Here is a 22,202-nt window from a genome sequence, read left to right on the forward strand (position 1 = left end):
GTCATTGCTGCTGTACCTTCAGATTAGGCAAGGTTAGTCTTAACGCACAGGTCACAAGGTAGCTTTTTATTTCTACTTATCTCCCTACAGGAGCTGCGCACATGGGAAGAAGAGCTGAGTCGTGCTGCTGTTGAACAGAAGAATCATGAAGAGCTGTTGCGAAGGCGGGAACAGGAGCTGGCAGAACGCGAGATTGACATCCTGGAAAGGGAGCTCAACATCATCATTCACCAGCTGTGTCAGGAGAAGCCTCGAGTGAAGAAACGCATGGGAAAGTTCAAGAGGAACCGGCTCAAGTTAAAAGATGGCAATCATATCAGCCTACCTTCAGGTTGGTGACATGTTGTGCTGTACCGGGTGAAATGGGAGCAACCTGCAGGCTTGGTAGCTCCTTACTACTGACACTTAAGCATTAGAAAGTATTGGATGTAATTTGGGAAAAAAACATACCTTATGGGTTCAGTAAAATAAATTTGATGTTTTTGTTGCTAGCATTGCTCAAAGTTCCAAGATGAAGGCCAGAAGTAAATCTGAGATGTTACATGTTTGTTGATCAGTGGCTGTAGATGGTTAATGGTTAAAATGCTGGTGTTGCAGTTTAGCATGCTAATATTCAAAATACCAGTTTAATAAAGGATGTGCATAAAAAATGATGGAGATTCTTCTTCTGGGAATACTTTACATAATGCTGCAGCAGAAACTGTAACGTATTGGATCTCTTGGTGTAAGAATCCAAAAATTACCAAAATACATTTATAGCTGTGAGACTATAGCTCTAGATTGCTACTTCATATGTAAACTTGTATTAACACACAAGTGACCTCTAATACCACCCTTCTGGAAGAAATGCTAAATATTAGTGAGGTGTTAGGGAAGTCACTCTTAAGAGCGAAGATGGTGGTTTTCAGAAATACTGAATCCTTAGCATTTCTACTGCAGATTCTGTATGGAGGTTCAAATTCGTAAAAGAACAAAAGTGTGAGTTTTGTAAATCACCTAAGACTCATCATTACATCAAGGATGATGGCTTGCACTATATTATTTGTTTTCTGGGAGATACTGGCTGTTCAGAAGAGGAATTATGCTAAAATGCGTATGTTAACTATGCCTTTCCTTAGGTCTGTAAATGCCTATTTTGGTGGTGCTTAAGCAACTGAGAGATAAGGTGAAAGGAATTATACAGGGTTATGCTTTGGCATAAATGTCAGTCAAAATGTGTGTGTATGTGTGTTACACATATGCTAAGATATATCTTCAAGAGTATGAGCACACATTTTTGTTCTGGAGTAACAGTGTGCATAAAGGGCAAATAGCAATTAGCTGTAAAACTTCATTTCTACCTTGATCCTGTAAGTTATGCTCTTTGAAAGTTAGCATAAAGTATTTCTTTTTCCTTATGTTAAAAAAAACTTCAACTATTTTTCTGCTTTTGTTTTGCTTATTTTCTTTTGCTGAACAGATTTTCAGCATAAATTCACTGTGCAGGCTTCTCCAACGATGGATAAAAGGAAAAGCTTGATCAGTAGCTGCTCCAGCCCTCCTGCAAGTCCTACCATTATTCCCAGACTCAGGGCCATACAGTGTAAGGAGCTCAATGTAGTATTGAATTTGGGAAATGTGCAGTCTGTCAGCGTGGTAAGATGTCCAGATTCCATATCTAGGACAGGACTGTAAAAGAAAGTACTCAAATGTTTTCCTTGTACCTTATATGTATGCATTTAGAGAGAAAAATGGAGTGTATTTTTGGTATATTGGTAATGGGGGGGAATATCACCTCTTTTGGAGTCGAAACCATACTTAACCAAGTCCTTGAAATACTGCTGTTTGTATAGAAAATACATTCCTGAGGTATAGAGTTAATTTTTAAAAATACTAATTTGCAGAGTAGATCTGTGAAACATTATTGAAGTGGATTAAGTTACTGTTGCAAGGAAATAGAAAAAAAAAGGGTGCTTGTCATGCAAGTAGTGTTGCCATAATAAAACAGAATTAGACAGACATGCATGTTTTAGAATTATGGAAGTCATGTTAGCTAATGTATAGTGTTTGTTTTGAATACCATGACACTTATGTTTCTGGTATCAAACTGGTGGTTCTGAAGGGAAAACAGTGATGGAATAAAGCTGTAAAGGCTACCTATACTTTGAGGGATTAGGGAATACCTAATTTTGAAGGGATTTGGTTGTTAGAGCTGTGTTGATAAATGGTCAGAAATACAGGAAAATAATTTTCGCTACTATTCCTGTTTTGGCCCATATTTTATTCTTCATGTTGCCATGGAAGCAATTCTTTAATTTGTCTATCTGTTTTTCTTTCCCATTTTCCGCTGTTCTTCCCACTTGTGAAGTGACTCCTGCTGAAAGCAGTAAAACGTGGGGGCGAAGCTCAGTCCTTCCAAAGGAGGAAGGAGAGGAAGAAGAGAAGAGAGGCCAGAAGAAAAAGGGACGCACGTGGGGACCAAGTTCACTTTGTCACAAGGAGCTAGGTGCAGGAGAAGATGGGTAAGAGAGGGTCTGGAGGCAGACTGATTTCCAGGTTCTAAAACTACTTATGAGCTGGCTCTTGGGAAATTTGCCTATCCTCTTGCAAACACTTTCCTGCTCCCAAACTTAATTCCTGTACCAGATATGTTAGAGATTCAGATTACAGAACTGCATTCAATCTGTTGCTGATGACTGATGCTTTCACTGTTTGCTATTATGTTGTTAGGTGTCTTTCTAATCAGTAGGACTTCCTAGCTGAGCAAAACTCTTTACCTAGTAGGTTTTCTCAATTTTCAGGCTCAACTTCCTGTAGTTTCTTATTGTATCTGAATATACTTCTCTCTTACAATTCTCAGATACGCTTTTTCTTGTCTTAATTTTTAATAATAGCATTTATCTGGTAGATAAATCTCTGGTAGAGACAGACAAATATCTTCAGTCGTTTGAAAAGGACAAATATATGTCCTTGGAGTGAATACATCCTGAAAGTGATCTTTGTAGAGATACAGATTGTACTTCTTTTTCTATAGGTTATTGTTCTGTGGCTGCTCTTTTTTTGGTGTGTGTGTGTGTGAAATATTTATAGAAGGACTCCAATAGATCATTGCTGAAATGCTGCTTTAAACGTAGGAGTATTTTGATCTTCTGAGAAGTTTGAATGCTTTGTGATTTTTTTTCATGAAGTTTGAAGCTTTTTCCCTCTGCTAAGTTGATAGTTTTACTCTTGCCATATTTTTAGCAGGGAAAATAAAATAACTGGTTATAATCTTTAACTATTGTGTGCTCAGGTGTGAAATGCCTGAAAACCAGATGTTTGCATAATGCATTACTATTGCAGTCCTCTGCAAGAGAGCCTGGATCTATTAGAATATGTTCTCTCTCAAATAAACTTATACATGTTGACAGGGCAATGTGGGAGGAAGATTCTTTGACTGATGTCTGTGCTTTACTTGTTCTGTAGATGAAGTATAGCATTCTACAGAATTAAAACAAATGTGAAACTTCACAATCATTAACTATATGAAAGGGCAGGAGATCACTGAAGCTGGAAAAAAATACTTTTGTCTTGAAATCATGTTCTTTGAATTCTGGGAATAAAGCTCTTCAGTTTTCATTACTGTACAGTCTGAAGCACTGATGGCTTTTGGGCACAGACAGCTGGAAGGGAGTTGATTGCTAACTGTAGTTGCTCATAAGACTATCTCGTTCTCTCTGCAACTGAGATGTTCTGTAGTATTCAGAATCCTTCTTAGGGAGACTCAATACAGCTATTGCATTTTGCAGACTGTTTGAAACAGGATAGTGTTGCTGAGAGGGCAGTATGGCTAACATACAATGAACTTCTTTCTGAGATCATGCTGGACTGCAAATTTTGATTTAAAGGGAACAAAGTTGCAGCAAACATGGAAATGTTTTTGGAGGTGTTTTTCCCCTCCTCCTCTTTATTTTTTTAAATTTTTTTTAGCACTTTATTTTTTACATGCAAGATTGATTGCAAAAGAAATCAAGATGCCTTGATTTCAGGAGAAAATGTTTAATCTGATTTTTGTAGTGGTGCTTTTTATTATTCTGCATTCATAGCTGTTAGCTATCAGCAGAGGTCTTTTGACTTTTGTGGTGTAGTAAACGATGGAGGAACCTTATGACTTTTTTTTCTATTTTAAGGTGCTGTAAAAATGTCACAATTTCTTTTTATGGGAGGGCTTCAAATCTGTGTAGTTAGGATGGATACATGCATGCTATAATAGAATGATAGAGAATATAGAAGGGGGAAATGGAAACTGCTTGTGAGCATGGTACATTTTCTCACATCCTTTTACTATTTCAGTCTGAAAGCTCTGGTAGAAGGATACAAACAGTGGTCATCCAGTGCACCGAACCTTGGAAGGATCCAGAGAACTGCACCAGCTTTTCCAGGATTCACCAGCTTAGCAGAGATGGGTAAAGGAATTCCCTGAACTTGATACTCTCGTCCCCGCTTTCATTCACATTTGAATAAATTTCTTTTTTTTCTGACCCTCACCTGATACCTTACAGCAATGTCTTAATTTTTTGGTACCTATTTTTCTTCTATCCTTTGTGAAATGTCCACTTCCTCCTTCTAGATTTCCTTTTTATTCACCTCTCTGCTTGTGCTTGTTATCTGTCAAGTTAATAAGCTTCTGTTAATTCTCCTCTAGCTCCATGCTACCTCTCAGCTCCTTTCCTGTATATTGATACTTAGATGTGCAGTGTGGTCACACCCTCACTTGCAAGGAGCGATCCTTATAATTTTCCTACCTTTTGCTCATCACAAACATATACATTTACTCTAGAAGTAACTGAGGTGCAGGTTGTTTCTAAAATGCTTTTCTGCAATTAATCCCAAATAGATTATTGCGTCATTAATTTCTTCCACTTTGATAATGCTTCCAGGTATTTGTCTCAGCCTATCTGCTTTGGAGACAATAGCCTGTGACTATTTGGCGGTTGATGAATGACGCTTGTGATGAGAACAGTTGCATTTTTTGAGGAGAAGCTTGTTTCCATGTATATTTGTAAGACAGTGAAATTTGCTAGCGGAAGTGTTGCATCAACGCAAAGTCTGTTTTTAATTGCTTTCCAGATGATGAGGACAGCGAATGTCTTAATGGAGAGGACAAAGTGCACCCTTCACCTGTACACAATCAGTCATACCTCTGCATCCCATTTCAGAAGAGTGAAGACTGGGATGGCCCTTCTAGTGATGCCAATGAGGAGTCCACCCCTGTAAACTCTGCTACTAGTACCCCACAGCTGACACCCACCAACAGCCTCAAACGTAGTGGCTCCCACCACAAGCGATGTGAGGTTGCACTGCTTGGCTGTGGAGCAGTGCTGGCTGCTGCAGGCCTGGGTTTTGATCTGTTAGAAGCAGGGAAGTGTCAGCTGCTGATTGAGGAGGAGCCGGAGGTGCCCAAGGAAGAGAAGAAGAAGCGTGACAGCATTTTTCAGCGAGCTGGACGCCCACGCAGGAGCACTAGTCCACCTTCCCGGAAGATCTTCAAGAAAGAAGATCCCATGTTACTGCTAGGCGAGCCATCCACATCCCTTACCCTTCTTTCCCTGTCTTCCATTTCCGAATGTAATTCCACCCGGTCCCTGCTGCGCTCAGACAGTGATGAGATTGTGGTATATGAAATGCCTGTCAGCCCAGTGACAGTCAAGGCTCCTTTGCCAGCCATTACCAACCCACTAGTCAATGTTCAGATCGAGAGGTTCAAACAAGACCCCAACCAGTCCCTGACTCCCACACATGTGACAGTCTCTTCCCACACCCAGCAAAGCGGGCACAGGCGCACACCTTCTGATGGGGCCATCAAAGGGAGTGGACTCATTGTCAACGGGTGCCCAACCAGTGGATGCCCTTCCAGTAGCTGTTTAACTGGAGCACTGGGAGCAGGTAGGTTTTCAGCCATCTTCCTTTTCCTCTTCAGAATAAAGACACAAACAGTATAATTACTTATTGCTTATACAGAGTCCATTGTGATGACCAGCCCGCGAGTATTGCTTATGGATACTATCTTTACACAAATAGTTAACAGAATAATGCAGTAATGGTTTCTTTTCCAGCATCTCTGCACTAAGGAACTCTTTGCTCCCCCTGTGCTGTAAGGCAGAGCACAGTATTGTTTCTTAGACAAAAATGGTGCCAAAGTACAAAATACTGCACATTTTTAACAGTTCCTTGGTGTTCCATCTTGAATGCCTTTATATACTTGTTTGTAGTTCAAAGTGAATTCTGATCTTTAAGGCAGTAAAAACGGGATCTCTAAAACAGTTGGTGCTTGTGCCACTATTGCTCTTATTCCTTTGCAGTTAAGAGGGGTCTTGACGAATAGGTAGTGTTCTCACTGTTGCAGTCTTTAAAAGTGGATGTGACTTCATAACCTAAAAAATGTTTTCTTGTGTTCTTACTCTAGTAATTCAGAGGAAGAAAAAAAGGACTACAATAATAAATTAAAATTTGATTTAATTAGATCTTTTCCCAATGGTAAAACAAAATGCAAGGTTGTATTTTGAATGGAAATCTGCAGTAAAATGTGGGTTAATGCAGTTGAGAATTCTCATTAAAATGGTAAAAGTTATGTTGCGTTTGCAAAACAAACAAACAAAAAAATCAAGCAAACACCATCCCCCACTCCTAAACAAAAACAAACCAGGAAGCATCTGCAGTAGGTAGTGTTACGTGGCTCTTCCAGGAAGTTGGTCCTGCTTGTGACAAACAGCTGTTGTGTATCATGCTCTGTCTCCCTGATCCATTCGAGCTGTTAGTGGGTAATGTACCCTCCAAAGGATTTGGAGATCCCTCCCCTCTGGTAGGAGGTCAAATCCATGGTCTCCAGTCAGAAAACTGAAGAAAGCAAATGAGGAGATGAACAAAACTTGGTGCATGCGCTAGGTCAGTGAAACAAGTGTCTTGCAATGTGTTGAGAACAGTGTAGGGATAAAGAAGCAAGTTACTTCAGGTTTGCATCATCTTGAAGATACGGAGTTTGTATGTTTTTGCACTGTACATACAATAAGCCAAGATCTGTTGGAACAGTGACATCTAACATGTTTCCCTCTTCTCTTACATTGTCTGGTTTGGATAGGTGTGTTAAAAACACCTAGTCCAAGTAGAGATCCCACTGAGGTCCCTCGCCTGCCAGACCCCAACCTTGTTTTTCCTCCAACCCCAAGACGATGGAATGCACAGCAGGATCCCACACTGGAAAGACCCAAGACATTGGAGTTCCTGCCCCGGCCACGTCCTGCAGCCAGTCGGCAGCGGCTCGATCCCTGGTGGTTTGTGTCACCCAGCAACGCCAAGGGAGAATCTTCTGCCAACAGTTCAAGTACTGATACTCCAAGCAATCTGGACTCTTGTTTTGCTAGTAGCAGTAGCACTGTAGAAGAGAGACCTGGACTGCCTGCACTGCTTCCTTTCCAGGTGGGTCCTCCTGCAGAGGAGCGGACACTGTTGGACATGGATGCTGAGGGGCAGAGCCAGGACAGCACCATTCCGCTATGCAGAAGTGAACTTAACACACACAAAGCTGCAGCATATGAACTCAAGCAAGAATTCTGGTCTTAATATGAAACCAATGGGGACAGCGAGTCTCCCTCTAAATTCAATCCTACTTTTTGCACTGAGAATGCACTTTGAAGACAGATGAGATGGAGGGATGCTACAGAGATCATATGGTGCTGCCTCTGCTGAAGATGTATTGTTGACTGCCTAATTTTTGTCTGCAGTTGGGTGAAACTTGGCAACTCTGAGCTGCTGACTTTTGCTGTGGGGTTTTTCTGTAGTCTTCCCTGTCCTCTTATTGCAGTTTGAATCTGCAATGAGCTAAAATTATCATATCAAAGCCTTTTGTTACTGACCTTGTAGGATTTGGCACTTGCAGTAAGTATATTGGTATCTATGCTGGTATTAATCAGTATTTTCAAAACTCAAATATTATACAATAGCAGACATCAGTGTTTGATGTTTTCCCAAGGAATCCAGGACAGAAACAAGTAATTATCTAGAGACTACCTTCTCTGAAATATATTCAAATCATTAGACAGGCCTGGGAATCATCATACCCCCACTGAAAGAGCAAAAGTAGCTATCTTAAGGCTTGTTTGTCCTCTTTTGCTTAACTGATAGTCTAAGGTGGAACAGATTGCAGGTGAAGGGCATGGCATCTCCACTGATGGAGGTCTTTGAGAGCAGGTGAACCAGATGAAACAAGTAGGTGTAGTTGATCTTGGCTTCAAGGTAGGTTGAATGAACTTCAGTGGTATCTTGAGGTCCCTCTCAACCCTGTTTTTCTATGACCTGGTGCTTTCAAGAAGATGAAGTCTTATGGTATGGCTGTTTATCTTGCTTTTTTGTTTCAAACTTTGATTCCATCTGTCCCTTTTTTCCTACTGCCTGTTTCTCAGGCTGTAGTGAAATTGCCTCAGTTTTGGGAAGGGAGTTATTTCTTTAAAGCTGTGTTGACTTGCAGAAGTAAATGACATGTTCCCAAATTTATCTTCCTGTTTTTTCTCCTTTCTTACACTTTTTAGGAGTGACCCATGAAACCCGAGACTGTTCTTATGCACACTGGTACTTGTTTAAGGCTATTTTGAAAATGAGGCTTGTCAGTAGTTGGATTGTGCGAACAGGAATTGGAACATCTGGATTCTGTTTTATTTTGTCACTGATTCACTGTGTGACCCTGGGCAAATAATGTAACCTCTGTGCCTGAATTTCCCCATCTGTAAATAATAGGAATAATACCTACCTCACAAGGGGAGGGGCTGGGACACATGTAATAGTCCTTTGAGATCTTTGAGTGAAAGGCCCTATAGACATGTAAATTCTTCATTCTTGTTCAAATATGTAAAAAAGTAAATCAGGAACAAGAACAGACCCCTGTCTTGAAGGAGGAAGTCACATAAATAGGTTGTGCCTATGCTCACAGTTTTCTATACAGAGACTTCCAAGTGTGTCTGTGCCACTACAGGTATAACTTAGTGGCTGTAAGGAGAGCGTCATGCTTCCCCAGGTTCAGCATTATAAATAAGAGATGTAGCCTTTAAATGAGTGTAATAGGGTAGTCTGCTTTGTTGCAGGTTAAGCATATCTGTTCACTCTTTTTGTACAGGTCTGTGCTCATTTTGCTAATCTACTGACCATTTGGTTGCAAATATCTCATTTGACAGTGCCGCCAATGCAGTGCTCAGCCTGTCGGGGCAGTCCAGTCCTGGTGTCAAAGCAGTGTAGCCAAATACTTCCTGCAGCTGTCAGCACAGAGAACCTGTGTGTTTACGTGTTTGTAATTGGACTTAAAAAACCAGCATGTGAGGAGGAACTGTACATAAGGTTTTTTAGTTCTGTTTGAGGACTGAAACTAGCATGTTGCCATTAGTCAAGTGCACCTTTTTTCCAAGCAATTACAGTAAGTTTTTGTGTAGCAAGGTCACATATTTCTTATTTATCACATTCCATGAAAAAAATTTTTAGTGGCAGAATTACTTTCTGCCACCCTCCCCATTAAATGCTCCAGAGCTAGCTTTAATTGTGCTATACTAGGTGCTGAAGCTGGATAGACTGTGTAGACAAGGTGTTGTGATGTGGGACTTACATTTCTGACTGTTTTGTTAAATGCAGAACTTAGCATTGTTGATTTCTTAAGCATTCATAGTTTTGTTTTCCATTTCTGAAAAATTAATCTGTGATCCTGAGACTAACAAAAAGGCAAAACCCATCCAAAAGATGATTGATTTTAATTGTGCTATAAATCAAGCTGAAGGAGGTGAGAGGCTGTGTCAGAGGGACTAAAAAGAAAGGGATTAAAACAGTCTGTTATTCAAAGTCTGCCTTACCATTTTAAAAAGACTGAAACAAAACAGGATCAGCTGTTCTTAAATGTAATGTTTTCTATCCAAAAAGTATTGTTATAAGTGTCATAGGGAATATCATGTGCTCTGCAAAGGTGTCACCTGGAATAGCCCCATTTGAACAGAAATCTTTAAAATCCATTTACTTGCACGAAATGGGAGACTACCTGTTTAGGTCACATTGTTTTAGCTCAACCTGCTAAAGTTTCTGATAGTTGACCAGTAAGTTCACCAAGTAACCTCTAATGTTTCTGTCAAGTTCCCATCAGTCAAGGCAGCTGGAAGAAGCATTGGAACAGCCTACCCAGAGAGGTGGTGGATTCACCATCCCTGGAGGTTTTTAAGCAGAGATTGGATGTGGCCCTTAGTGCCATGCTATAGTAATTGGAGTTGGATCAGGGGTTGGACTTGATGATCTTGGAGGTCTTTTCCAACCCAATCTATTCTATGATTCTATGATTCTATGATTCTATGATTCTCTTTTGCTTAAGATAGTTGAGGATGACATATCAAACCCTCCTTGCCACTCTCTCTCTTTTAGATAATCACTTGGTGAAAGTGGTATGTAGCTGACCAGTAAGAAGTATTTTGCTCCAAAGAGCATCTTCACTAATACCAAATGGACATTGCTCCATCAAATAACTGGGTAGGACAGGTGACAAGGAGTCAAGTCAGGGTTTTCAAACTAGATACTGTTATTACAAAGCTGCTAGAAAGATTAGGTAGAAGCATAATGTGTTAGGGGTGTGTTTGTTTGTTTTTTGGGTTTTTTTTAAACCCTTACTTGATGCAATTATCTTCATTGAATCTAGAACATGAATTAACCCGAGGTAGTCTTTGAGCATCAACCCATAGCTGTCCTCCGGTGACTAACCTGAGGTATCAGGCAAGAGAAGACTGTTGTGGAACCAAGACTAATGACTTTAGTAGGTGGTGGGGTATTCTCTGACAGGCAGAGGGGGCTCTCAAGGCAAAGAGCTGTTTTACCTCATGAATCCCCAAACCTCTCCCTATATCCATGTGTCCCATTCTGGCTTGAATTTGCTGCTTTCTTAGTCTGTTGGTGTTCCACATCTCCAAAGGAATGCTCCACTGTAGTCCACTAGATAGTGAGAAGATGTGAGCCCATCAGCTTACAAATCTTTTTTTCCTATTGGCCACTATTATTCCCATTTTTCAGGGAGATTGTTCATTGATATACTTTTCTAGTAGTATTCTTGAGGGAAATAGTGAAAATGTTATTTAAAAAAATTCTAATAAATGCATTGCTTCCTAGGTATCTGAATAAGTTGCACTTTTTTTCTGAGAAAATGAGAAAAAGATAACATGAGAGGACAAAATCACTGAGCAGTCTAAACGTAATGACAAGAGAATGGAGTCAAGTGTATCTAATTACAGGAGGAAAGGGCAGTTTTTTAACTGACAGTAGTAGTGAGATTGTAGCTGAGAGAAATGTTTGTGGTCTAGAAATATGCTTGTGCTTTTGTTTAGTCAGCTGCCAGTATGGATCACTATGTAATTGATATGCTGATTTAGGAAATACAAAAAAGTTTGTTGGCCCTTCAAAATATGCTGTTCTTGTAGCCTGTTTGGTTTTCCTGTAAAACTGGGGGGAAAGCACAGACATAGCAACCAGTGCAAAAAAATTGCAATTTTTTTTAATCAACTTTTACTGATTTCACAGAAATTGAGTGTGGGACAAGTAGAAAGAAGAAAACTTTTGTGTCAAAACTAAGGCGATTAAATAGTTCTGGACTTTTCTGATACCGTTGCTTCTTACGGACTGCACAATGCTCTGTTTTACCAGCAAGCAGGTCTTGATCTCCTTTCAGTCCTTTTCAGAGGTGCAAATGTAACCTTTTGTAGGTATTTCTGTCCAGATTAGTATTGCAGTGGATTGATATTCATTATGAGTCAGGAAACCTCAGTGAAAATACTCTTTTTGTAATGTTTTTCTAACAAAATGAGTATTTTTAAAGTGAATATTTCGTTGTTGATGTAGAAAGACCTGTTCTGGCTTGACATGTTTTTATGATGAAGTATTTTTCTGTACCTCTAGGAATGGGAGTAGTTGCCTTCCTCTTCATAGCATGCTGTTATCTTAAGACTTTGTGGACAATACTGCACAGAGATGTTGCTTCGATATGTCACGAAACTGGATACCTCTCATTCTGTGGAAGGTGAGGCAGTAATGGTCGAGTAAAGAAAGGTCTTTGCCATCTGGAGTGTTCTGTTAAATAGAACATGACAGGAAACCTCTCATCTTGAGTCACCTTTCTAGCTTGAGCTTAACTTTTATTTGGAATTTAATTAATCTCTGTGGGATTAATGTGGGAGCTGGAGTCCCTTTAGATGTATGGAACTAAACCTAATACTGTATCCCAAAATTCAGTGACAGCCTGTTACTTTGGTAAGTAATTTTAAGCCAATTATAATGGGCTTGTTTATTTTGGATTTTTTTTTTAAATCTTTCTTCTTGGAAAAAGTGCTTATTGCTTTCTAACCTTTTCCATCATTTTGGAAATGTTCTCAAGAACTCTTACCAATTCAGTGATGAATAAGGAGGTTTGTATCTTTCACAGTGATTTAGGCCCTCCTTTTGGCTTGGCTTTTTTTGGTATGAAACAAGAACATCTATATTTGGAAACTAAGATTTCTGATCCTTATCCTGTCACTGCAGATCATTTTCTTAGCTTCTGTGCTTTTTACTCACTTAAGACTACAATTTGGGTCAAACTGGACAGTAAGAGTGAGGGGATAGATGTGTTTTAAAACATATTTGCGAACAAGCAATAAGAACACCAAATATGGGAACCAAAATATACTCATGCTGTCACAGAGCATAACTTTCAGACTTCATAAACCTTTGTTTGATTATGTAATTAGGGTATCTTTAGGAAAGAATGCCTTCCTATGTTTTTCTGTTACGTTTACTATTTTAAGATTATACTATGATTAAGATTAGAATATGGTGGTTTTCACAGTATAGTAGCTAGCTGGACAGAAAGGATCTTTAATCAAATTTGTCTCTCTGATTTTTTCCTCTATTTTCAATCAAGTTTGTGGTTTAATTTTTTTTGTTGTTTTTAAACAAACAACACAGTCTTCTTAAGAAGAACTTATGTTTTATTGTTTCCTTAGCCTTACTTTCGTGATTTCACAAGGCAGTATGGAAATGAATTCATGGCTTATTCTGCTGCTCCCTCTATTGAACACACTAGTAGAAAGTCATATGCTGCAGTTAAGATGTGCATTTGCTTTTAGTTTTTCCCATGCTGAGTTTTTTTTCAGCCACTCTTCTATTGGTCGGAGATGGACACAACTTCTGAAATTACCTATATCAACTTTATTTTTGTATGTTGAAAGTAGTGACTGCCAGGCTAACGAGGTATGTGTGCTTGATTAAAAAGTAGTTTGTCACTTGTAACTGGATGGTGGATCTGATGTAGCTACCAAAATTATTATTATTCCTCTCTAACAAGGATCTCTCTTTTTGCTACTGGAAAGTCTCCAGCACTTCATCAGTGTTTGTACACAAGAAATACATTTTATCTCCTTCTGTACATGTGTGAAAAACCTCTTACTTTTTCTGACCAGGAACATAATTTTCCTACTAAGAATGGCTACTTGGACTCTGTGTTTTTGTTCGCTTTCTGTTTGTTTGGGGATGTTGATTATTTTTGGTTTGTATTTTAAGCCTATGAAATATATATGTGTCTGAGGTGCATCCTGTATTCCTAGGTGCCTTCCATCTCACATGTTTCCTTGCTAGGAGCTGAGTTTTTTGGAGGAAACTCCTGGTTGTAGCTTTCAGTACTGTTCTTCATCACACACCAGGCCAAATATCAGAACAGTGTTCATGTCCTCCCAGTTAGAGATGTGCCCACACCCCTGTGTGAAGAGATGCGTTATCACTGGCTCTCAGTATCTCTGTTAGAATTTTGCCCCTGCCCCATCTTTATTGGTTATTTATTCTTGTTACCAAAGTAACAAGCCTAAGACAGAAAGCAGTATATATTTTAGGTGTGCTTTGACCCAAAAGGTTTCCAAGGTAGAAGCATCAGATACAACTGGGTGAAGTGAAAGTGGAGGTTGGCAGGAAATAGCAAATAAGAATGAAGTTATCCTTCTTAATGCAAGTCAGAGAACAGAGAGAGATTAGCTGCTTGGTAATCTGTTGGCATAATTGGTCAGTTGGGTCCCAAAGAAGAATTTGAGGAATGTGTAGTCACTTAATGTGTAGTTACCTAGTTTCATAGAATGGTTTGGGTTGGAAAGGACCTTAGAGATCGTCTAGTTCCAGTCCCTCTGCTATGGCCAGGGACATCTTCAACTAGACCAGTTGCTCAAAGTCCCATCCAACTCCTCCAGTTTCTGGTTGGTTTGTTGTATTTTACCCTGAACTACCTCATTTATAGAGATAGAATGGGAAGAAAGTTCACATTTTAAGAATTGCTCTAAGTAAGCAATTGAGGCTGGAATGAGATGGGAGAGCAGAGGCAAACTCTGTGTTTGGCTCTTTGATGTGCAAATTCCTGATGGAAAAATAAAACTGACCATTTGGTTTATTAAGATTATACTTCCTTTATAGATTGGTGTCTCCAAAATAAACAATAAAGGACAAGGCAGGGCATTTTTTCATGATGATTTCTGATCTGTGGAAGAGTTAACTGTCCACAGACCAAAAGGTGGTGATTTCATATTGGTCACTACTGTTTTTAAGAGCAACAGTCTGTTTTTTTCAAAACAGATTTTTTTTAATTATCTCATGTGCTCTTAAAATGAACGTACACATGATCCTGATTGTTTTCCTGTATTTGCAGTCCTGTTTTCCTAATGTATCAGCTCCTAATAACAGCCCTTACTGTATCTGAATGCTAATAATGTGCAGCCAATATAGCTAATATTAAGAAACTATGACACATTTTTAGTGTGCAGTGTAGTGGATTTATAAGCTCAGCTTGAAGTGAGCTACTCTTAGGTCTGTAGCTGGTGGGTCAGATGGATGCACAGCTAGCAAAAGAGGGCTTAGAATAAATCTGCAGGAGGAATGCCAAAGTTTTATTTGCTTAAAATAAGCAATTTGAAAAGTAATCATGGCGGGGAAAAAGGGCCTTCATTATTCAGAAATACTTTTCTAGGATCTTGTCCATGCTCTAAATTTTAGCTGCCAGGATAGCTATTGAGAAACTACATTGTGTTCAAAAGTTTTTGGCTGGAACATAAGACTAGAATAATGCATTTTAAATATGCTATTTCAGAGTGATTGATACTGTCTCCCTGTTCTATCTTGATTGTTTCAATTCAGCATTTTCTCAAGAACAGATGTTGAGGTTGGATAAAACTAACCTCCTTGTCTTGGAGAGACATATTTGTCTGAAAAAAAGAAACATTGTTCTAGGCGTGTGCTGATGCTTTTGTGTCTCATGGTCTTAGCAGGAGAGATTATAATGGAGCAGGAAGACATGCTGGTGTTTTTCCAAGCTTCGTAGATAAGAATGCTGCTAACAGCAGTTAAGTTTCAGAACAAACATAGCCTCTGATTGCTGTGTGGCATAGCTCTGTTGCACACTGAGCTTCTTGAGGTTTTTCTGGAATTTGCAAATGTGGCCACTTCTCAACTTGGGCAATGTCTTTGCTCCCAGGCCTAGTCAGTGTCTCAAACTGAGTTGTTACTGTCGGCCGCCCAGATACTCACATTAGGCTGCTTGTAGTAGGAAGAGTTCATATTTAGGGTAATTACTTTTCAAGTTAAAAGGGAAGAGGCCTCAATTCAGAAAACTCTTTGTCACATACTTAAACATCACTGAAGTCAGTGGAATGTGTCTGTGGGTCAAAATGCTCAAGACCTCAGTTCAGCAAAGCTTTTAAGTTGGAGGATTGTCCTCTAGAGACCAATGGTGAAGGACCAGGCTCTTTACTTTGATTGCCAGAGAAAAGAGTCAGTTAATCTGCGAAAAAAGTTCCTCAACAATCCTCTGGGTAAATGCTGGTTTGACTGCTGACTCTTGTGGCCTTTCCATGACTGTACATGCCATGCCTATTTGACTGCTAATTCTTACCATAAGCAGGGTAAGCACTCAGAATGTTTTCTGACATGAGATGAAAGAGCAACAACTTCTGCATTAGCAGATTGCTGTCTGTAAAGGGGCAGTTAAGTGGTGACTGGAGGTTGTGTGTGCAAATGGCAGTTTAACCTGGGGCCTTTTCTCTAGTGTTTCTTCTCATTTTCAAAATGCATCCCTCCATGCTGGTGGACAGACCTGACAAGTTCAGCAGTGATCAACATCCACCACTTCACTAGAGTTCTAGGATTCTTGTCTGGCAGCTGTTGGCACAGCACTTTGTGCTGCTGTACGTGAATCCTTTCTTGTAAATTCACGACAAGCTGGAAATATCTGAGATATTTTGCCTCACTCAAGTTTAGAGGCTTAAATGGAGTGGCAGGCAACAGTGGTGGAAAAATCAGGGAAAATACCTGTGCTTTTAACTATGTCTTTTCTGTGGCTTTGAAAATTCAAGAATTTCTCAGCCAGAGAATGTATTTCCTCCTCTTTTTATAAGCTACTTTTTTCTTTTGCCTTATTATTTGTGGATCTTCTCCTGCTCCTATTTAAAGCCAGATGCAAAAAGCAGTGACCTGACTTTGCTAGGTACAATGTTTTAAATCTGAAGAACCAGGTGAGTAGATTACTTTAGTATAAGATCATGCCCCACGTCTGATCCTTTGAGATATGAGGTAGTTCCTACTTGTGCTGAAATCACTGTGTAGAGTGTTGGGTACTTCATAAAGAACTCCAAACTCTGTAGGACTGAGATTCATCTTACAACTCTGGTATTTCAGTCTGGTTTTGGAGACCTCTCTCTGTCTTCTGTTCTGTTCATGGTGTTCAAAAGTTTGTTGCTATGGAAGTAGCACCTGAAGGTATGTTTTGCCTGAAGAACCTGCAGTGAAGCAGTTGCATTAGCAAATGGCAATGTACCCCAGAGTTGAGTAAAATAACAGAGGCCACCAAGTTTTTCTTGTTTGTGTGATGAAATGTTGTCAAATTAAGTGATTTGTTGGAGCCTTCCTTTAACTTCTGTACAGCAGTAAGCTTAGAGGAAAAGAGGATTGCATTATTTTTTAAAAAGCTTTATTTGTGACCTGGACTTGTTGCCTCTGACCCTCTTGGGCTTAAATAGTTAAATTATATTAATGTCCGGTTTGTTTCACTGTAAGTAACACATCAACTGAATACTCTTGTGCATAATCTACTGTATCCTTCCTCTGTTCCGTGTCAATGTATTATGTGTATTTGGATTACAGTTCATTTTGTATTAAATTATTTTATGTTATAGAACAATATTTAAGCGAAGCAAAGAGCTATTGAAAGTTGTTGGCGTTTTGGGTTTTCTTTTCTCTTTGCTCTTTTTTTGGATGTACTGTAAATTGTAAACCAAGGATGCCAAGCAGGCTTGGTTCAATGGCTAAAATTATTGTATTACAGTGTAATGCTGATCTAGGCCTTGTCTCAACACTAGAGCACACAGACTTGAATAAAACTGTTGTAAAAGTGATTGTCTTTAGGCCTTGAGTTCTTGGGTTTGTGCTTCAAGTAATTTCAAGCAGATATTTAGAATAGCAGTGGCATTACCTTGCTCTGAGGATTTGAGAATTTTGCCCAGTGCAACAAGAAGTTTATTTTTCTTTGCTAGGTATCTCAATCCTGATCAGCTGTTCCAGCTCTGGGTCCTCCATAGGGCTTTTGAAATGTTTCTGCAAAAGCCCTGACTGTTTAGTACGAGTCTTGGCACACGGTAACTGTCTGCTAAACCCGATTCTGGCTTTTCTCTGAACCGGGTAATTAATTGCATACCATTTTTATTAAGGCTAATATTTCTGTTCTGTTAGCTTGAGATTTTTCTACTCTTTATTTAGTATTGCAGCCAGAATGTGAATCTTAATGCCTGAATCTGAAGCTGATGCAGTAACATGTTTTGTACATGTTGACATTTAACAGATGGTTTAGATTCGCTTCTGATGCTGTGCCTTTGTCCCTGCCACATCATTCAGTGAGACACATTTGCAGGAACAAGGATCTTTCCAAGCTGTCTTTCATCTGCTGTAGGTGTGCAAGCCAAAATAACATGGTTTTGATTCCTAGATCATGTGTTTGATTCCCAGGTTGTACCTTTGCTCTTCTTTGCCACCAAGCCATCATTTCGTGTTTCTCTGCTTAAAGAAATGTGCCTGTACTGATGAAGGACTATGCACTACAAGAACTTAGGTTTCGTAATTTCCTTTGAAAAAGGATTTTTTTCTAATGCAGGTACATGCAAGAAATCCAACAGTCTTCCAACAGACACAGACTGAACAATGCATAGGTAGGTACCCTCAGTCATATATTCCATTCAAACTGCTGTAGTGTTGCTTTGTGATAAACTGAGAGGAAAGTGGACAGGCAGTCCATTTAGTTAGAAATAATAGCATGCAAAATGAATCGCTTTTTTACTTGTTACAACAAAAGGTATCATGCAATGTTTTGTCTTTCAAACGGTTTTTCCACTCCTTCTTCCCAAATCCTGCCCATCTGAAACTGAGTATTTCTGCCTCCTGTAATGTTCTGCAGAGTAGGATTCTGTCCTAAAAGAAGCAGATTTTCTAGCTGAATTCATTCCCCTGTCACAAGCACAAGGTTACCATAGTGTTCGAGCTGACCTCATCAGCAACAAAAATCTACATGCATCATGGCAGATACCTTTCTGCCAGCAACTGCAAACTCTGCAGACCATGGCAGGAACACAGAGCACTGGGACAGAGTAGAAAAATAAAATAGTTTTCTAAGCAGTGGAATCTAACCACTTCTAGCAGAGAGGGAGCATCTTAAATGAGAGCTGGCAGGGTCAGCATGGATGTAGAATGAACACACCAACAGATGCTTTAGGCTGAGTAGCTTCAGTTTTTCATTGGTTGATGTGTGGGCAAGTGTTGGGCATAAAAGTTCTACAGTGATCTACAAATTGTATGTAGGCCTTTAGCTATGAATGCGCTCAAGTGAGGAAATCATTATGGATTACATTATGTTCCTCAGATGGTACATGCTGAAATAATAGATTTAAGTGGTGCTACTTTGATGAAACTTGCACTAACCTTCAAAGGCTGTACAAAGGGAAAAGAGGGCAGGCTTTTCTATAGTATGCAGCTCATATGATGAATTAACCTGATGTTTCTAGTGAAATTTTGACACTCTTGGCCCTTCTGACAAGGAAAGAAAGGGAGAGGATGTCCTCCTAAAGCTAGACTTAACAAGAACCTAATTAATTGTAAGATGCAAAGTATGTAGGCATATTGGTATCAGGCTCAAGAAGACTAAGCTTTAGCAAAAATTCTGGAGTGAATATGGCAGCAACAAACATCAGTATCTTAACAAGGGTTAACAAGCTTTGTCTTCGTGCTTGGGTGCAATGGACACTGCAGTTTCCTTTGGCAGTGAAAGAGGAAATAATTGTGACTAAGGATTGGGCAAAGCTCTGGGGCTTTCAAGTAGACTTCAGCATGCTTTGTGGCTCTTTGCTACTTCATCTGAAATCTTATTAAATGACATGTGATTTACTTCTGTGAAGTCCTCATTAATTTAAAAATGAACTAATCTGAGTGGAATGAAAAGAGGCAGGATCAACTGATGGCATTCCAACACAAAGTAGAACAAAACCATAATCGCTTTACTAAATATAACCAAAGTGCATACACTTCATGCTTGCAAAATTTGCTCTGAAATATATTCCTTTCTCCCCAAATCATGCTCTAGTATCTTAAATTTATAACAATTCATGGGTTTGAAATTAAAAAAAAAAAAAAAAAGTCATGCATGCCTTTTATCTGTCACAGATTGCAACCAGTATTTAAAGAATTGGCTCTCATGGATGTGAGTATCCTCCTCTCCTATGGGACCCTGAGACAGCAGTTGGACAACTGGATGTTGTACAGTGAGCTTACTATTTTTTGCAGCAGTCTGGCATTTTTGCTTTTGGTGATCTTCCTGCAATTGCATCTGGCTATTTACTTCTTCTACAGATACCTCCGGATGTTGTACAGTGAGCTTACTATTTTTTGCAGCAGTCTGGCATTTTTGCTTTTGGTGATCTTCCTGCAATTGCATCTGGCTATTTACTTCTTCTACAGATACCTCCAGATCTTGCAGGCCTTAGCTGGAGGTAAAAAGATCTAAGCTGGTGTGCATTATGAAGGAGAATTGCTTCTTGATGATTTGTGACTGAAGAAGCTGGGGCAAAGGAAGAGGTCTCAGACTTGGGGGGAAGGAAGAAGGCAAAAGGTGAAAGATTTCTTTGTTCTTGTCTGCCTTCGGAAGGGAAAGGATGGCTGGAACAGGAACCAGCACTGAGGAGAATGGGTCAGACCCTGTTGGGATGCTACAGGAAATAAGGAGAAACCAGCAGAGTTTCTACAGAAGAGGAAATACTCTGGCTGATACCTGATCATGCACCTGGTTTCCAGCAGCAAAACAGAATGTGGGGTCCCTGAAATACTGATCTGCTCACAGTGATTTTGAAGCCAGAGGGAGGATGTTTTTAAGAAAGACAGAACTTACACTTTTCATACCCTATGTGGTGTGAAAGAGAGGTAGAATTTGCATCCCTCTCTGTTTTTGAGGGTAGAAAGAGTCAATTCCTAGAGTGACAAGAAGCAAGTACAGCAGGAGAGAGATGTCCCATCATCAGCTTCAGGTCTTAATCCCTATTGAACTCAGAACCTTGTCTCTGTAGGCCTGGTTATCTCACTGCATCTTCCAAACAAGCAAATGTTAGTGATGTCTCAGGGCAGGCAGAGCCTTTTAGGCCAGCTCTGTAGCATACCTGTAATATCTGCTACTTCTACATTTGTTGTTTCTATGCTGGTTTCAGGACTATCAAGTCAGCACTGAAGTGATTTTAAATTTGGACCTGTCCAAGAAAAAACTAAATAAATTCCCTCCTTATTGCATCAGTAACATTGCAAACTCATGAGCAGAACTTCCAGGTATGCTTCCAGCAATATTAGTTTAAAAATTTTATTCTACTCATCTAGTCAACCCATTTGTATAGTTGACAAGAAGTGAAGGTTTTCTAAACAGCCTGGTGTCAATTATTGGTGCTATCAAGGTTATAACTGTAATGTTTGGGTTTCCTTAATTAGATTTTTGTGTCAGTGGGCAGCAATGTCAGGTACTGCTCTGTAAGAAAAGGTGAGCTGGAGCAAAGGGTGACAGCAGGGCTGTAGCCTCATGGATACAGCCCCACCTGAGCAAGGTGAGCAGAGCAGACCAAGTGACAGTAACCAGGGCCAACCACGGTCCAGTGATTCAGGCAAGTCTGTAGGGATAAGACAGGTCCAAGGTCAAGCTAGGAAGGCAGAGAGGTAGAATTTGCATCTGGGTGAGCAAGGTATCTCGACAGGATCATAATTTAGCTGAGGCAAGGACTGTGGGCAAGAAAATGTGCCTGCTTGGTGAAGGTGGGGAGTCTGTGATGAGGTTTCTCAGAGCTCTTGACCCAGGCAAAGACACACAGCTCTGTCTGAGCTAAGTGTGGGAGCCCAAGCAGCTAAACTTGTAGAAGGAGAAAAGACGTTATGGAGGCTGTTGGGCACTCAAGGGGGGCAGATACCTGTTCAGTGACAAAATCCATTAAACTTCATAATTGTCTCGAGGGTTTTTTGTTTATTTCTACAGTTCAGCATTGTAATTATGTGCAGTTTGAGGATGAGAGGAGGACCAGGATTCAGGACCTTTTACTACCACTGGGCGTTTCAGAACCTTAGCTTTTGCCAAGTCTGGTAGAAGAAGCAGTACTTAGTATCTGCAGTACAGACAGCTGAGTTTCTCTGCTGGCCTTCTCCTCCTTTGTGCAATTTTCCATCTTTATACTCCAAGCTTCTTTTCTGCAATCACATAGCTTTCTCTGGAGCAGTCCATCATAACTGAGTTTGTCAACTTTTTGTCTCACCTGGTAGCAATTCTGACATTAGGACCACTTCTTGCAGCCACATACCATCTTTTCTGGGTTAGCCTGAAGTATTTTTCCCTTCACAAATTATGTGCATGGTAGGACACACTTTTTTCTCACAAATTGTACACATGCCTCCAAGCAGTACTATTTAAAACCATGTTCTTCCCTCTCCTCCTGCATGGAGACACGGACAAGGAATCAATATTATCTATTCTTAATTCTGAAATGGCATCACAGAAACTTAGTCTTCAGGGTTCTTCAACTTAAACAGCTATCAGAAAAACAGATGTCTAACTCTCAATCACAAATTATTTTCCATCCAACTAAGCGTGGAACAGATTTTTAAAAAAATGT

The 22,202-nt window shown here is 39.8% G+C and overlaps 1 protein-coding gene across 5 annotated transcripts in view; it reads left to right on the forward strand.

Moving 5' to 3' along the window:
• Positions 1-22,202, forward strand: part of MAP3K9 (mitogen-activated protein kinase kinase kinase 9) — a 70,400-nt gene that overhangs the window by 40,197 nt on the left and 8,001 nt on the right. The window contains exons 6-12 of one of the 5 annotated variants that reach the window (XM_027879672.1): positions 91-331; positions 1,460-1,582; positions 2,348-2,501; positions 4,312-4,424; positions 5,089-5,904; positions 11,920-12,040; positions 13,002-15,570. In XM_027879672.1, the coding sequence (XP_027735473.1) occupies positions 91-331; positions 1,460-1,582; positions 2,348-2,501; positions 4,312-4,424; positions 5,089-5,904; positions 11,920-12,040; positions 13,002-13,266 (1,833 nt within the window). In that variant the 3' untranslated portion in view covers positions 13,267-15,570. Of the gene's footprint in view, positions 1-90; positions 332-1,459; positions 1,583-2,347; positions 2,502-4,311; positions 4,425-5,088; positions 5,905-7,096; positions 7,894-11,919; positions 12,054-13,001; positions 15,571-22,202 lie in introns of those variants that run through there. The other 4 variants (XM_027879673.1, XM_027879671.1, XM_027879674.1 and 1 more) reach the window with 4 other exon arrangements.

This window comes from Empidonax traillii, unplaced genomic scaffold (genome assembly GCF_003031625.1).
Source record: "Empidonax traillii isolate 1590-97213 ecotype Southwest subspecies unplaced genomic scaffold, ASM303162v1 scaffold56:size2478089, whole genome shotgun sequence".
In the NCBI taxonomy this organism is placed as follows: Eukaryota; Metazoa; Chordata; class Aves; order Passeriformes; family Tyrannidae; genus Empidonax; species Empidonax traillii.